At 48.6% G+C, this 17,823-nt stretch overlaps 1 protein-coding gene across 1 annotated transcript in view; it reads right to left on the bottom strand.

Moving 5' to 3' along the window:
- Positions 1-16,486, bottom strand: part of msrab (methionine sulfoxide reductase Ab) — a gene marked incomplete at its 5' end in the record, with an annotated part of 36,721 nt that extends 20,235 nt beyond the window's left edge. The window contains 5 exon segments of the mRNA XM_080011985.1: positions 5,217-5,321; positions 8,349-8,367; positions 8,369-8,478; positions 8,616-8,684; positions 16,414-16,486. Coding sequence (XP_079868111.1) covers positions 5,217-5,321; positions 8,349-8,367; positions 8,369-8,478; positions 8,616-8,684; positions 16,414-16,486 — 376 coding nt within the window.
- Positions 16,487-17,823: the final 1,337 nt, after the last annotated feature.

The raw sequence follows: 17,823 nt of genomic DNA, 5'->3' as shown, positions 1-17,823 counted from the left end.
TGTTTATAGCCTATTCAAAACATTCAAGATGAAATAAAAAACGAACGGTACTATTTCCCAAACGGGAGAGGGAGAAGCGCGTGTGTGTGTGTGTGTGCGCGCCGCAGGAGTTTTGCTTTCTCAGAATCATTTTCGAAGTATCCCGAGGCCGCCGACCGCAGATGTAAACTGCCTCCCGTCCCCATCCCATAACGCACGCACATCGCGCATATGAGCTGCGTAGCGAAACCCGGGTTTCGTTTCAGACACCGCGTTGTCATCACCTCGCTATGTCAGGCCGCCACCACGTGCGGGTGAAAACCGCGCAGTTCCCTAGCGTTTTTACAGCTGAATATCTGATTGATCATGACGACTTCATTTATTTATTTGAGCCTCCATTCGCAAATGCACGGCAAGAGATGCACTGTTGATTCGGCAAAACGGTGGAGCACGATACGCAGCTCCGATCGTAGGGATATTTCTTTTCGATATTTGCTTTGAAATGTAGTGGAGTAAAAACCGAACCAACCAAACGTCCAACACCGAAAATCAAGGTTCATTCTGGCATTACAAAATGAAATTCAAGGACTTTCAAGTACTTTTTTGAAGCACTTTTTTAAGTACTTGTATTTTTTTTCAGTGACATGTAAAATTATATATGATCAATTTTCAATGTGATCTTTATCAATAAAAATATAATATAATCAGTCTCATTGTCCATTATTTATATAATCTAGCAATATATCTATTATTCATCTCATTGTCTCTACTATAATTTTCTATATTCTATAATTGTCTATTTCCAACCATACCCTATTAAATTTACATTTCCCTTGCATAATCTATGTTGTAAAAGCGAAATTCTTTATCACGTTACGATTTGAATCACAAAAGCTTGGGGAATATCACAGGTTTTTTTCAAGGGCTTTTTTTCAAGGACCTTTCAAGCACTTCAACACAAAAGAGGCTATTTTCAAGGTGTTCCCGTAGCACAATTTCTGAGGATGAAATTCAAGTACTTCAGGCACTTCAAGGACCTGGTGAGAACCCTGAACATACTTAAATAAGTTACAGATACTTGAAAATTGTACTTAAGTAAAGTAAAACAGTACTTGTAGTTAGTAACAAAGTCCTTGTACTTAGTTACTTTCCGCCATTGATTATCTTTGGTTTACCTGGATGTCCAACAGGGCTATATCTACAACCATAAGCATGAAAACGCATCTATGTGTAAGCACACACTATCAACTGAGGACATCCACGTTAGCCATTTCCTGTGCACGTGTGTGTGTGTGTGTGTGTGTGTGTGTGTGTGTACGTATGTGTTGGTGTACGCCCGCTATGCCCCTTCACTGACGCAGCATCAGCAGCCTACGCCATAAATACTGCATGGCCTAATAAAACAGAGGGGATGAGAGGAAGGAAAGGGAGAGAGGGAGAGAGGGAGAGGGGGGGGGGGGGGAAGCGAGGGAGGGGAGAAGAAGGGGAAGAGGAAGAAACAAAGACGGGGGGGAAAGCCGGCTTGTTAAGATGAAGGCTTGGGGATGAGGGCGGAGGGAGAGAGAGAGAGAGAGAGAGAGAGAGAGAGAGAGAGAGAGAGAGAGAGAGAGAGAGAGGTGGGGCGACGAGAGGGAAGGGGGGGGGGGGGGGCGGGGGTGAGGATGAGGATGAGGACGGCGGCCAGGGAAGGGAGGGAGTGAGGGAGGAGAGAGAGTGACTAAGAGATAAAAAAAAAAAAAAAAGGAGCGAGTGGATGGGAGCTTGCACGTGCACGAATGCGTGCACGTTGAGCGCATCGAGCGCATTGACTCGTTCGCTCACTCTCTCACTCGTTCACTCAGTCGCTCACTCACTCATTCACAGCAAAGGCGCGGGCGGTGGGACGGGTGAAGGATGCTAAACTGTGAAAAGGATGACGGGAGAGAGAGAGGGAGAGAGAGAGAGAGAGAGAAAAGTGGGCTGAGGAGAGATTGTACGGCGGTCGGTTGTGAAGGAGAAGTTAAAACGCTAAGTTCTCCTTTTTACGATTGACCGAACGGGGCGAGGAGAGGAGGAGGAGGAGGAGGAGGAGGAGGAGGAGGAGGGGACCACGAGTAGATTGGTGGAGTACTTTATGGGGGTAGGTGGGGGGGGGGTGAAGAAAGGACTATGAGGAGGATGAGAGCGAGGAGAGCAAGAAGAAAAAGGGGGGAGCGAGGAGAGGAGTGTTGAGAAGGCCAGATAAGATGCTCTTATCCTCCAGACAGACACGGAGCCCGGGGCTCCGCTGGGAACGGGGGCCAAGGGGACCCATGGAGGGACGGGGCGAATAAAAACGGTGGCGTCTTGGCTTTAACGAGGAGGTGCGGATTGAAACGGCCGACGTGCCGGTTGTACTTGTTAAAAGAAATAATAAAATAAAATTGAAAAAAAAAACAAAAAAAACAAAAACGCGAATTAGCCATCATGAATATTTTTGCATCATATTTTGCGCGCAGTGTTTGTTTTTTTTTTTAGTTTTTTTTGTTTTTTTTTAACGCTGGTGTGATCTTCTCCCCAAATCCCCGCCACGACACGCGTTCGAATCACTTGGCCTACTTTTTGTGACGCGTTAAGTCACAACGGCACGGAGCATGTGAAGGTTTGGATCTGAAGGTTTGTTGTGTAGATGCAACAAAGTTATAATTTGGACGCACATAGAATTGGGGTTTGGGATGTGGGGGTGTTGGGGGGGTGGTTAGTCTTTATGCAACATCTCTGGGAAGCCAGCAGATTGAGACTAGCGTTGCTGAATATGGAAAGAGGGCACGCTGCAAAGGCTGCTGGGACTTTGTGATTGGCTGCTAATGTTGCTATCCAGGCCTGGATTGGAGGAGCCGCCGCAGCCCGACATCACGTTGTCGGGACTAAACCCTTTTGAACTGAGGCAAAGTAGAGAGGCACAGATCTCAAAAACACACCCCGGCACACACACACACACACACACACACACACGCGTGCGCAGACACGCGCGCACACACACACATATGCTCAAGCCAAACGCATACGCTCACATGTACACGAAAAAAAAAAGAAAAGAGAGGAAATGCGCGCACATTTGAATATGCATCGCGATCGTTCGTGATGTTTCCAAACGTGCGCAGAAAACGACGGTTTCAGGATCTCCTTCCCCGCAACAAAGAGGCGATTAGGCGCCGCGTTCGGGAAAACCCGTCCCCGCGACGCGCGTCTCCGTCTGCGACAAAAAAAAAAAAAAAAAGGGGAGAAAATTCTGAAATCGAGAGAGAACCCCCCCCCCCCCCCCCCACCTCCGTTCTCTGCGGCCCCTCCGTTTTTTAAAGTGTGTGCTCTTAGGTGGACGGCAAATTGGGGGGCTCTCGCGCCCGCGCGTGGAGGCGGCGTTCGTCAGACCGGGAGGAATTTTTTCCCGCCGCACGTGGAACCTCGGAGTCCGGGGGGGGGGGGGGGGCTAAAGGAAGAGGAAGGCGGCGGTGATTCACATTGGAGTCACGCGACTTTGAGGGCAGGAATGCCGCCGCGAAAAATTAAAAAAAAAAAAAAAAGTCAAGGAGAGCCCCCCCCCACTGCCAAGTCAGTCCACGCGTACGCCGTTATTTCGGCGTACGCGCCGCTTGCTCTTAAGTGTAGCCCGAGAAAACGATGCATCCGACGACGAGGGGAGCGGGCGCAGACAATGGACCGCACGCTATTAATAAAACATGAGCGGAGACGAGGCAGTGAGTCAGGGTAAACGCACACACATGCCTGCGTGCTCTTTTGGGGCTCCGGCACTGTCGCCCCGTGGCGTGCGCGATACGCCCTGCACTCCCGCACTTCTACCTCGGTGAACAGGGGAGCGCACCGACGGGGCGACCATGTCCAAAAAACCCCCACATCTGATTACCGCCTCTGTTTACCCCCCGCCCTTAATAATTAAAAAAATAAAAGTGCATTTGGGATGCAGCAAGTCCCTGTAATACTTCCGTAGAGTGTGCGAAACCAAGGGTAAAATACTATGAGAACAGTGATGGTGCCTCGGCAGGCATTTGTAATTAGGTCACACACCAGCGAGTGTGTGCGAGAGCAGAACTGATGCAAAAGACGAACACCATTGAGTTAATGTCTACGACTCTCTGGTGTGTGAGTGAGTGAGTGTGTGTGTGTGTGTGTGTGTGTGAAACTGCGTGTGTGCGTATGTGTGTGTGTGTGTGTGTGTGTGGATCGGGGGGCACGCATTTTTGCCTACACTCTCTCCCCAACTCCACCTGTTCTGCATGTCCCCATCCCATTGTCTGCCTCGCACGCCCCACCTGTTCTAGGTGAGTGAGCACACCACGCCTCGCTCCGCCCGTCCCTGCTCTCGCCCCCTGTCCAGCAACCCCCCCCCTCCCCTTCTCTCTCCCTCTCTCTCCCTCTCGTACCCGTTCCCCCTGCCCTCCCCATGCCTTAATGCTCTTACATCATCGCCACCATCAGCGAGCAGGGAATGTGGTAGGTGGAGGGGGTGGAAAGGGTATATTGGGGAAACAGGAAGGAAGGGAATAGGAACGAAGAAGGAGGGATGAACCGTGCCCTTGTTTTAAAAGGCGAGCGGCCATTTTTTTTTTTAACGTCTGATTATCCTGCAACCCAAGAAATGCTGAAATGCAGCTCACATCAGCCATGTAGTGAACCTGTAAAATGTTCAACACCACGGCATACGCGACTTATTATTTAACTGACTTTCGCCCTTTCGTTGTTTGGAGTATTTCCTTACGTATTCTTTATCTGCGGGGGGGGGGGGGGGCGTGTCTTTTCTTTGCGCGCAGCGTTCCCTGTGCGTGAAAAGTGCGACGTAAAATGAAGTCGAGCTGGACTGGACCGGTTGACCGCGGGAAGAGACGCCATGCGCAAGCTCCGACGCAGCGGCGCTTTTATTCCCGTTGGTGCGTCAACGCGCATGACACCGGTGAGTGTGTGTGTGTGTGTGTGTGTGTGTGTGTGTGTGTGTGTGTGTGTGTATGTGTGTGTCTTTCTATGGATGGTTGGATCTCAGACACATTAACACTGTCTGGCATTGGTTTACACCCACGAGACCTCCCCCCTCACCATGACGCATGCACGGGCGCACGTCTGGGCATCATCCTTCTGCTCTAATACACCGTGGGCCCCTCGGGACACCTCTTGTTTTTGGGGGCGACCTGTGTGTGTGTGTGTGTGTGTGTGTGTGTGTGTGTGTGTGTGTGTGTGTGTGTGTGTGTGTGTGTGTGTGTTGCTACCTTGTGTAGGGTCGTGACTCTCCCAAAAGGTTTTGAGCAGCTCCTCCAGGCTGATGTCTCGAGGAGAAAAGACCACTCTCACCACCTCGGCGTGAGCGCTCAGACCTACAGGAACAAACGCTCCGAGTGTATTTACGACAGAATGTGCCTTTGGTTTCGTAACTGCATACAAAATGCACCGCCCTCTTGTTGAAAAGCCATGAATAAAACAATGGCCGCATACGGGATGTTGCTTGTCAAAAACGGTCAAAATGAACAAAATAAAACCTTTATAGCTGTGCTTCAACAACAACAACTGCATTGTGGGTATTCATCCCTATGCCTTATGAGTTACAGACGGTCTGGACGCTCGCTTGCCTGCGGGTGCCAGGACCCCAAAACGCCAACGAGCTGCAAGGCATCCTGGGAGTGAGGACCCCTTGAGGTCTAACACACACACACCCACACACACATGCCAGACATCTCCTGTGACGGGCTTCTGGCCTCCATTTTCACTCTCTAACCTACCACTGAAGAACTTCTCGGGGTTTTTTTTTTTTTTCTCTCCTAACATTGTGGTCAGAGTGCAGAGGGCAGGGTTTGACATTCACGCTTGTCCGTTTGCCCCGGACGAATGCACATTTTGCTTGGACAAGTGAGGCTAATTTTGAGTTGTTCAACAGGAATCAACAAGTGCAGAAGCCTTGTTACGGGACATCCTTAGAACCTACACTTGACAACCATTGTATAGTTGGTAAATAAATAATTAGTTAGCTCGCAGCAAGGGCATGAAATGGGGCCTCGGGATTTAAAAAACTGACGTATGAATAGAGTAGACGCAGCCTGTCCATAGAAAACCTGCGAAACATGCTGGGAGTACTCGCGGAAACATCTTGATGCGAATGAAGTGTATTCAACAATACGTTTACTGATAAAAAAAACAACAACTGCATGCCAAATGTTTTTTTTATAAAATGCATGCCAAAAGTACGTCACACGCTTTACTAATCCTCTAAACTCAATAAAGATCCAACAGGGCCAATAAACTTGGAAAGGTACATGAAATACAAAGCAAACACACATTTATATTCATGCAGTATGCAGAAAGACAAGTACACAAACGATCTGCACCTGATTCTACAGGAATGATAATATCCAGCACAGGACGGAGCAACTCTGGAAATTGCACACTTTCCTACAAAGCCAGAGCGTACAACACAATCCAAACAGACGGAAATCAACATTGGTATTCAACGGGATATGGCAGCGCGCAAAAATAGAAGTTAAACACTGGATTAGAATTGAATTGCAAATGCAAAAACTGTGTGCGGTGCACTTGCCGTTCTGTAATTTAGTAAGCATGAAATATATTCAGCATTTTTTAGCGGGGCTCTCATATACATACATACATTATACAACGTACAGGTGTGACTGGCAGACTGCACACTGATGAAAAAGCCCCGAACAGACTGAACAGACTCTCGTTGGAACCCGTGATGGCTTTAATGTCTCTCCTCCTCTTTTATTTCCGTTACTGTATTTCTGTCAGACTGTCCACCTGTCTGTCCACCGCCAATCCCTGTCGGCTCTGTTGACGTTTGCGCTCCGTCTTCCAGCGGCCTCGCCTGTCTGTCTGTTTGTCCGTCTGTCTGTGCCCCGTGGTCTGTTTTTCCCTCGGCCTGTCATTCCCTCTGTACCTTCTATCTCCGCTCTACTGTCTGTCTGTCCGTCCGTCCGCCCGCCCGTCCGTCCGTCCGCCCGCCCGTCCGTCCGCCCGCCCGTCTGTCTGTCTGTCTGTCTGTCTGTCTGTCTGTGTGTCTGTCTTGCCCTTTGGTCCTTATCGGTTGTGCTGACAGCTCCGTGGTCTCATACCGTTGCAGTGTTCTGCTCCGTCACGGCCAATGGAGCGACGCCTGAGTCGCTCCCTCAGTCCATGGACAGAACTGAATGTCCTCCTCTCCGTTTCTCTCCCCCTCCTCTCTCTCTCTCTCTCTCTCTCTCTCTCTCTCTCTCTCTCTCTCTCTCTCTCTCTCTCTCTCTCTCTCTCTCTCTCTCTCTCTCTCTCTCTCTCTCTCGACCTCATACTTTTTTGTTAGACTTGGTAAGTTGTCTCTCCGTCATTTTCTTTCTCCCTCTTTCCTCCGTGTGTCCACCTCATTTACCCTCTCCCTCGTTCTCGACATGAAAATGGAGGATAGCCTGGAGAGAGAGTCAGGGAGTACTCCTCCAGTCACTTTAGTCACTCCTGTAGTCAAGTAGTCACTTTTTAAGCTCGGCTCTCCAAGGATGAACGTCCGTGGAGGGCCGAGCTTAAAAAGTCTTCCTGATGTCCCAGTAGCCTCCGTCTCCTCCTTTCCCGGGTCGCCCACACTGTGTCCAACCTCATCCTACATGCTGCCTTTCGCTAACAGGCTTTGAGCTGCCAACGCTCTAGGGCTTGCGATGTGAGGGGCATGGGGCTTAAGATCTTTTCTCTGACTTTTAGATATACCGTCATCTAGCATTCCGATTTGTATACGTGACGTTGAGACTGAGGGGAATTAAGCAAAAAATAAAAAATAAAAAATAAAAAAGTAAAACAAAAACAGAGGGGCACAGATGGAAAAAAAATAAAAAATAAAAAATAAAAAATCGAGATTTCTCTAAATCCAGAAAAACAAGCCCCTCCGGCGGAATGTTTGCCAGACCTCAGTCTCAGGAAGGAGAGGCCAACCTCTGAAGTCTGCCGCCATTTATCTCTTTTCGTACAGGCTAACCTCTGTAGTCAAAAACGCCGCAGTACAGCGCAGTAGAGCCCAATCCTTACAAGTAGGTCATGGGGGGGAGGGGCATTGCAGCCCATCTGGAGAAGTGCATTTCGAGCAGTTGACTGCGGATGAAGGGAAGGCAGCGGGGAGGATGAGAGAGCGGTACTTAAAAAACACCCTCTCTATCTCTATGTTTGTCTTTCTTCTATTTTTATTTTTCTAGTCTCTTTGCTGCCTTTGCTGATCTTTGGACCAAAGGGCCTGCAGACCCAGTGCACCTCCTCGCGTCCTCGGAGCTAGTTTGGGGGGGTGCGCAAGTCCATGCCCGTGTTGCACGTGAGCGGGTGGGGGGGGGGGGGGGCGTGGACACGCGCGTGCCCTCGTGTGCGTGGAGGGATGCGGTTACCTGAGCAGACCTCTTGGTAGGTTAGGGTAGGTAGGGTTAGGCGTGAAGCCCCCCGCGTAGCCCACCTGGGTGGAGAAAACCCCTGGTTTCCGCCAGAAACGTCTCTCCGCTCCCCAGAAGCAGCCCATGCCTGCGGGGGGGGGGGGGGGACCACACAAACACAAACACACACCCCAACAAACTGAAACTCGACAAATTCAAACTCATTGCTTTTCCTTTTACCGCCAAAAGGTTTTTGTTTTGTTTTGATTTTTTTTATCGTCTCACCAAACATGACCGTCTCCATGCCTTCCGGGAAGGGCTCCACCGTCGTGTTCCCGTTGGCGGCATGTGTGTCTAGGAGGGGAAACAAGGTGAATTGAGAACATCAAACCTCCAACCACGATAGTTTGCAACCAAAGTCAACCCACAATGTTATGGGTGCGAAGGCCCCCCTGCCAGTTGGGGCCCGCAATGCGCTAAAAAGCCAAACAAACCGAGCTCATCACATTGAGAAGCCTCTAGCTCTGGAAGACACTTAGGAGATTACAGCAACTTGGAGTGGCATTACCACTCCGCTGCCCTCTATTCGATAATTAAACATAATTGTAGAACTATCTGATCTCCCCACCTCGCAATGTTGTATAAATTCGTGGGTATTCAACACGAGGCCTGACACCATCTGCCGCTCGCCAAACAATGCAATAACAGAACCCGAAATGGGTCAGAGGCCTCCCTCACGCGTGACCCTTCGAGCGACACAGGGCCCGGAAACTAGGCCCGGGGCTGCCCTAATCTGCGCCGGGATCAAAATATCCAATAGGTTAAACAAACAGAACACACACTGCGCTGGTGAGAAATTGCGGGTTACGGGGGGGTGGGGGTGCAGGGTGGCACTGCAAAAGCCAACTGTGCCATGCTGAATTAGAGTGCTAAATAGGGAAGGAGGGTGTGCTTGCGTGCGTGTTTGTGTGAGTGCTAAATGTGTGCGAGGGAGTGTGTAGCCCACAGATGTGAGATAAGGATTAGCACTTAAGAAGACTGAGGTGACTTAGCGTGCAAATCTGCACTGAGGACTGGTTTGCACCACAACCACTTATATGAGTGCACAGATAAACATGCCACAGGATACAGCGCAAGTACGCAGACGCGCGCACACACACACACAATCACATGAATAGCTTAATCATGAACTCACGCAGCATGTTTGCCAAGAGCTCAGTCATTCAATGGACTGATGTGTGACATTGATTTAAAAAGGTAAAAATTAAATACATTTAAGTGCATTTTTTTTATTTGCTGGACTAGCGCTGTAATGCACACTGGTAATACTCCAATAACTGTGGTCATGGTGGGTTGCCCGTCAAAGTGGCAAACACTACTACACACTACGCTACGAGGCCCAGAATTCCTTTCAATAGTGGCGACGTCTACTTTTCAACATTCGGGCTTACTCTCATCTTTGTTCTAATATGATCACCTTCCTTTCTTCTGATCGATTGATTCATTTTTCTCGGTCAGGGATTTTATTTTTGCTGTTCTTTTTTTGTGAATTTTCATCGATATTGAGAGTTTGCTGACCACACCCTGCTCTGCTGGTTTCACAAATCCAGGGCGGCTATGATTCAAGGAGGACCATGCCGCCAACAATGGAGGCAGCATATAGAGGAGCACAATAATAACGCAAATACATCGAATGGCTGTTTCTTATAAAGTGACAGCTAAGAAAAAGTATAGACAAATTACAGATTACCGTGTTGAATCTGGTGTTGTTTCATAACTAGAAGATTTTTAGGTCCATCTTTGCACGTGATCCAGTCCCTCTCCGCTCCTTTAGGACACTTTGGGGCAAATTCACAAAAGGATTGCGCGGCTTTTGGGTCTAAACCTGGGTCAAATAAGCGGGAAAAAGAAGGCGTCAAATTCACAAAGCGCCCGCAAACGGTGAAATGCACCCCTAGCTGCGCTGCCGGGCGAATTGCTTGTCGGCACGCGGGTGCTATCTGCGCTTGTTTAAACGAGGTATTATTTATACATTTGGCGCAAAATTGGCCCCTTTCTATGCAAATGAGCCTCGTTGAAAAAATGTCCAATTCACAAACACCGACGCTAATATCCACTCGCGGTTAGAGCGAGATTATTACCGTCTGCAGAGAGCCGGTGGGAACTGCACAGAGGAAAAATAAATAAAGGCACCGGTTGCCTGCGCAATCAGATGCCTGTCATTGGGATTTGGAAATAAGGGAAATTGTCCAGCGCCCCCAGGGGGATCCCCCACCGTCAGGATCTGGCACAGCCCCCTCCGAGGATTTCCTTGCAATTTTACATTTTGATTAAACACTTTAAATCAAAACAACCACTGTCCGAAAATTATATTAAGTTTTATTCATTTAAGACTGATAATTTGTGAAAAACAGATAAGTGTAGAATTCTAATTGAATTCGCTCTAATTGTGTATTACTGCCCTTCGTCACTCTCTTTATTAGATATGGAGGGACAGAAGGGAAGATAGAGCCCTTATCATCTTTAGTCTAAATTAAAATAAAAAAAATCAACCAATGGGAGAACGTTGACTTTAAAGCCAGATGACAGAGGCACATCCTCTGAGAACCTTCGTGGATCAGGATCTGGTTTTGGATCGGGAATATTTTTGTTGGTGTTGTTGTTGTCGCTGCTGGTTGTCCAAGACAGAGGCTCGTTTCGACATTGCACATAATTATCGACGGGCTTTCCGTGAATCGGCAGACTGTGGCCGACCCCATCCGGAGGCGGGAAGGTCTCATGTGACGTCAGAGGAGTCAGAATCACTTCCACTCTCCGGACGTGGTGCCAGCCTCCCCCTCGCACCACCAGCAGGCTGCTGGACGCCACCCAGCGCTATTCACAAACACAAGAGCCGGCTGCCGTCCCAACAACATCCCACGTCAGGCACCACACTGAACACATGAAGGTGAACGGTGTGAAACTTTCTTTTTGGTCCTTTTGTGAATCTCGACTCTCCACTATGCAACATCTGCTTCCATTCTCCTGTCCTTTTCTCCCTCTACTCACAGCAGCGAAAGACGCGTAAGAGATAAACGGGAGAAAGAGAGCTTGTTTGCGATGGAGGAGGCGAGGAGAGTTTAGCCAGCCAAAAAATTAAAATAAAAAAAATAAAAAAGGAGAAAAAAAAAATGTAAAAGGAGTAAATGGCCAGCGAAAAAAAGCAACAGATGACGGTAGCAGAGAGGCATAGAAAAAGATTATTTTTGGCTTTTCAGATCGTCACGCCTTTGGGGACTAAATAAAGAGAGCACGCAACCCGTCCAAGACACAACACAGTGAAAACAAACAAACGAGCAAGAAAAAAAAAAAAAAAAAAAAAAAAAAGAACCAAGAACAAGAACCCACCAGCACGGAAAAAATGCACTCCGAGCCAGACCTCCCTGCCCTCTTCTCTCCTTCCTTTTTTTTTGTCTTTCTCTCTCTCTCTATCTCTCTCTCCCTCTCTATCTTCCTTTCACACCCTCTTCCTTTTCACGCCGCCATCCTCCCATCCTCTCGTGTTTTGCCAAGCGAACGCGCGGCGTAACGTGTATTCGCACGCGCGCATGTCCTCAGCCGCACACCCGAGCCGTCGCTGTGGGTATTTCTCCTATGGAGCGGCTGGCAGCCGGCCAGGCAGTGCCAGGCTGGCTCCTTTCACTGAGCCTAACAAACCCAGCAGTCCCCTCTTGGCAGCCCAGCGTCTGCACCCCGCGCTGCCAGAACCACCCCACCTAACACACACACACACACACACACACACACACACACACACACACACACACACACACACACACACACACACACACACACACACACACACACACACACACACACACACGCAGGCTGAATAACCCCACTACGCTGCCTGCCTGACTACGCCAGCAAAGGGAAAGGAGGAAGACAAAAACAAGCAGGGAGGGTGACTGACCGAGCTTTACAAAGGAGCAAAACAGGCTGAACATTGGGGGGAAAGGATTCGTGTGAAAAGGATTTTCTTTTTCTCCTCCCTCCACCTCGGATAAATCACTGGGCGTATTTTTAAGGTTTTTTTTTTTTTCTTTTGTGTGTGTGCTTTTGTTTTTACGGATATCTAAACACTGCGGTGCAGCCTATATACCACGCCAGGAGTGGAGTGGAGTTGGAATGCTTTGATCTCCTTTTAGCGTTTTTTTTTTTTTGCAGGACGTTTGCCGGCTGCTGGACCCAGTCCCAGACGTCGGAACCGCACCCTCTCACCACGCCGATTTTCTCCGGGTCGCCGTCGGTCAAGGGGGCGGCGATTCATCTGCCGCTTAGCGGATCGATTCGGCCACGGCGGCTCGTTTGGAACGGTTATTTTGTCTTTTGTCGTCCTCCGGTTTCTGCCCCGCGGACTGGCGCTAGGTTACCCAGAAGACCAGAAGTCAAACCATCCAATGCTAACTCTGGGATGCCCGGTGACGCGAGGGGGTCGCGTTCTCGTCCATCCTGCTTATTTCCCTCCCAAAAAAAAAAAAAAAAAAAAAAAAAGAACATTCTCTTTCCGCTCTCCCTCTCTCCCTCTCTCCCTCTCTCTCTTCCGTCCATCTCTTCACACAGGTTGGCAAAGCGTCAGGCACGAGGCGAAGGAAGAGGAGGCTCCTGCTTCTGCTGCTTTATAGCTCTGCCAACTACCTTCTGCTGTATGTGGTGGATGGGTAGAGGCAAGAGAAAGTGGGGTAAAGAGTCCGGGGGCGGGTGGCAGCGGGCGGGTGGGGGTCTTTTCTTAAGGGTCTTAATGGGCTTAATGAGGGTCAAGTCAGAGAATGAGAAGGAAACAAGCTGCCAACCTCAGCTCTGGGGCGGTCGCCAATGCGGCGCATCGCAGACTCGCGGCTCGGATGCAGTTCTGCAAATTCAGGGTTTAGTCGGGGCGGGGTCGACTGGAGTCCAGGGAGTAGAACCTTTCAGCCATCCGTGCATTCCATACAATACAGACTGTATCCTAGCAACGGAAACTGTTGCTATGGAGAATACTACCTATAACAGCACCACCCCCATAGGCAGCTTCCAGCAAGATGCATCCTGTTTGGGCCTGCTGAAATATATATAGGTTTAGCCAGGGGCTGGATTTTGGGAACACTGAAGTAGGATGACAAGCATCAAATCAGCAGAAAATGGTAAATGCGTCCTCTGTTGAACTGTTGATTTAAGGTGAAAAAAGAATGTGCCTCTCACTTTAGCTTTTTGCTTTACTATTTATCTCTTTATTCACCTGCTTACCGCACTTTCTCCCCTCTATGAGGAACATTGATATTCATGCCGAAAGGTGAAAAAACGCAAGAGCATTTGGAGGCGGCAGACAAGGAAGATATAAACCTAGCGATACATCTTTTTCAATGAAACCTCTTAAAGACTTAGAGCCAGCACCTTCACAGATTGATTTTGGTCAGCTGACCTCCCCCCATCCTGTTTGTAAGAAATATTGGCAGTCTATCCTGCACCGACGAAAATAATAGCTCCAGTGCCCCTACCATGTAGCAATCTGCCACAGGATCCCTCTCACCAAGGTCAGGGAGTGCATTACAGCATGGAGGGAGAGGAGCCAGGGCAGGAGGGCTCCACCAGAAACAAGGAACTTCTCCAGAGAGCCGGAAGCGGCTCTCTCTTGCAATGATCGCCACGGTCAACAACCGGCCAGTGGATATCGCATATACATGCACGAGAACACTCACGTGCACACACAAACACGAGGTTTTTCTGTCTGGACTAAGTGTGTTTTCTTGGCAATTTCTCCATCATCTCCCACTGACAGCCAAGGACCAAATATACATTTCCAGCACAAACATATTAACACACACACACACGCACGCGCACACACACGCACACACACACGCACACGCACGCTAAACAAACCCCATCCGCACCTAAGCTGCCCCCCACGGTGAAAAGCGAGGAACAGATTTCTTCCATGCGGTGTCTCCGAGCTGCTCTGACAGACGGACCAGGAATTTACGACGGGGCGGAGCCTTCATGCGCATAATGCCCAGATGGGCCCCTGGACACTGCGGCACTGCTGGCTCCCGCGCACGCATACTTGACTCCCACAATGCACTACGCTGCACTGCCGCTCCACGCAGAGCGGTTGATGATGATGGGGAACGCCGGGGTTCAATCTCCACCAAGTTCCCTCATCTATCAGACGAGGGTTTGGTGCACACCGAGCCCGGCCGTCCCCAAAAATAGAAGAAAGGGAATTGGAATGAAAGGATGAGCGGTAAATAGAGACGTTCTAGTGGAAGGTGGAGAGGTTTAAATTGGACACAAAGCGCTACCAAATTAGGCTACAAACAGGTAAGGAAAGGAAGAAAGGCGCGGGGACGTGGAGGAAAGGGATTTCTTGGTAGTGTACAGATTTCACAGAATCTGTTTATCTTTATCCACAGGTGCGAGGGTTGAAAAGGCCACGTGAGGATTAGCAATCACTACATCGCAAATACTATCGGATTTCAGCACTTCTGAACATTATAGCGGTGCATCTTATTTTCAAGAATATTCAACTAAAGGAAAAGAGCTGCTTATTTGGCATCGCTGTGTCAAATAAAATACATCATCAATGGTTCCTAAAAATGTTATTTTTTAGAATGTCATATTTTTTTTAAATGTCATATTTTTAAAAAATGTCATCATGCAGCAGCCCTCCCAGCAGCAGGCCTGTAGACAGTAGCCCCTTATTAGTATGTGGTAAGGATAGCCAATAAATCAATAATATCATTATAGTCCTTGAGTTGTGTAGCATCATTAAGAAAGTAAGACATTGTCAAATAGAATACATTTGATGAAAGCATTAATGTGGAAAGATTGTCCGATTACATCACAATCACAAAATGGACGCTGAATTATTTTTTCCCACATCAGACAGCTGTGTTAATGTGTAGCACTGGAGCAGGGCTTCCCAAACTTTTTTTTTATTGGAAAGCCCCCTCTGTATAGTATGCTCTGACTAAGGACTCCCTACCAACTCCACCAAAAATGATGTAGACACTTTATCTGCCTATAATACCGTTTTCACACCAAAATAAGCGGGTTTACCCGTGTAAGCCCATTAAAAATAGGCGATTGACACCTTTCCCATCGCCAAAACAAATTCGTTTTTTTTCTGGTGCGTCACTGTTGACATCACAAACATGCCGGAAAAGGGGCATGTCATGGTATCTGTGTGATTGGGGGTAAAAACAGCAGAGGAGAAAGCAACTTAAACAAACAACAACATGAAACAACAACAAAAAAAAAGAATAAGATTTTCAGCCCTTCAAAAGAATCGCATCGTTCATGTACGACCCAGCGCTACAGTAGAAGCAGCATGGAGCGCCGGGAGCACGGATGCTTCATGCTCCCGGTGTGCACCGGTCCTTCGGGGGCAGGGAGCGGGGACCGGCTTGGGCCGATGCTGGAATGACGCGGAGCCTGGCGGGGAGCACGGGGGTTGTCCGCCGTGCCCCCCGAGGTGCGATTCCCTCACTCGAATTTTACGGTCCTCCGCGCTGGAAAAAAAGTCAATAACTTCTGATTTGGATTTTGGATTCTAAATCGGATATAAAAAAGCGGAATGATAAACGGATATTCCTGTCTACGCTTGTCGCATCGGTAAAGGGGTAAAGGGGCCAAAGTTTGCGCGTCGACCTGGGTGTCCTGTTCACATCGGAGCCGATCGGAGGTGGAGCCGATTGAAACCTGTGTCTTTTTGCCAGGTTATTTGACTGGGTACTGAAACCCGGGTTATTCCTTTCACACTGGTGACAAATACCGCATGTCAGCAGCGGGTGTTACCGGATTTTTGGTCCAGTGGGAAAGGGGTATCATACATTTGTGAGGTTCAACATTTAACTAACATTGCTGACAAAAACAACATCATCATTAGTTTGTTTGAGGACTGTACATGTATTTTATGAAAACGCTCTACGAAACCCAAAGTCCGGTCTGTCTGAACCTTCATTTAGCAACTCATCTGGAGCTGAATCTGAAGCTCTCTGTTATTATAATGTGACTCGTATCAGTGAGGGTGACGTTGACAACTCATATCATCACTGTTTACATTTACCTGCCACGACCATTTTCTCCTCCCTTCCCCTCAGGGTGCGTTCTTCGCTCGGCAGGAGGGTCTGAGACGCCATCGCAACGGTGACGATGAAGAGTAAAAACAGGCCGGGGCGATTAGCAGGCCTCTCCTACTTAAAGGATGACCCTAAGTTGCGTCTCAGCCTCCATTGAGCGGAGCCATTGCGTTGCAGAGGCGGGGCGGGGGGGCGTCCGTTTGAATATTCATTGTGTGTGGGCAACGTCGTGTACTGCATATTAACTAGTCAGGGGGGTTAATATGACTTTGGCACAAAAGCATACAGTGCACCGTGTGCGGCAGCGAAATTAAATTTAAATAAATATCCACATTAAGAACGCCGTTCGGCATGCAAATGAGCTCTCACCAGCTCTCCATCAACTCTTATTCGGTGGGACGCGCGTCTGGAGGCTCGGGCTCTCTCCCTTTGTGTTCAGCGCAAATCAAGGAATTTATCTTGCGGGTTGATCTCTCGACAACAGCAAGTCGTGAATGGCGCAAACTGTGCGTGAGCAGGAGAGCATTTTTTTTTTTTCTTTAATATGAAAATGGCAAAATACAGATAATACGATACTTACGTTACGTTCACCCCCCTTCCCCATGCATTCACCTCAGGTCATTAGTCTAAACAGCATCATCTAGTCCAGTCATGTGCAGATAAAACAAAGCTGATATCATCAAGGGTGACTGGCAGACGACGTTTGCAGCTTGGCAAAATATATACAGTGTATGTTCCCCGTGTATATGAACAATTACTGCATGTCATCAATCTGCGACGTTGGATGCCCTTGTGCAGGAACTGTCTGAGTAATGCACAGTATGACATTGCTCTTATCAGAAATCTGATTTATCGGCCGAGCGCATTTACATATAAAAGGAATACGACACAGCGGGTTGGCTCATTAAGGTTAAATGGGTTCCAAATGCAAACCGTGTAACATAGGAGCAAACACAGGACGCTGTGTAAAGATCAGCGTAAAGATCAGCGGACACGGCGGCCGAGCAGTGAGCACATTCTAGACGGAACATTAAAATTCGTCCGCACATTACGATTTCAGACCTCCCAAACCCGGGGGGGGGGGTGTCAAGTCCGACAGATAGAAAAGCGGCGATGCGGCCCGCTGTGTCTTCCGCAACATCCCGACCGAGCGGGGAAGGGGGAACATAAAGCGCACAATAACGAACATGACTATTTATTATATGTGCCGGGGACTTAAACATCCTCCGGTACGCTCTGCGGCCGCCATTTTACCACTAACAAGGGAGGAATTCCGAGGCATTAATTTCGACATCCGGCAAAGCAAAGCCAGAATAACATTGCGCCATAAAGCAATGCAATGCTTCCCTGTGTCTGTATCTCTGTCTGTCTCTCTCAGTCTCTCTCTCTGTCTCTCT

This window comes from Zeus faber (assembly GCF_960531495.2).
Source record: "Zeus faber genome assembly, chromosome: 13".
Lineage (NCBI taxonomy): Eukaryota > Metazoa > Chordata > Actinopteri > Zeiformes > Zeidae > Zeus > Zeus faber.
This window is presented reverse-complemented; position numbering and strand designations above follow the sequence as displayed.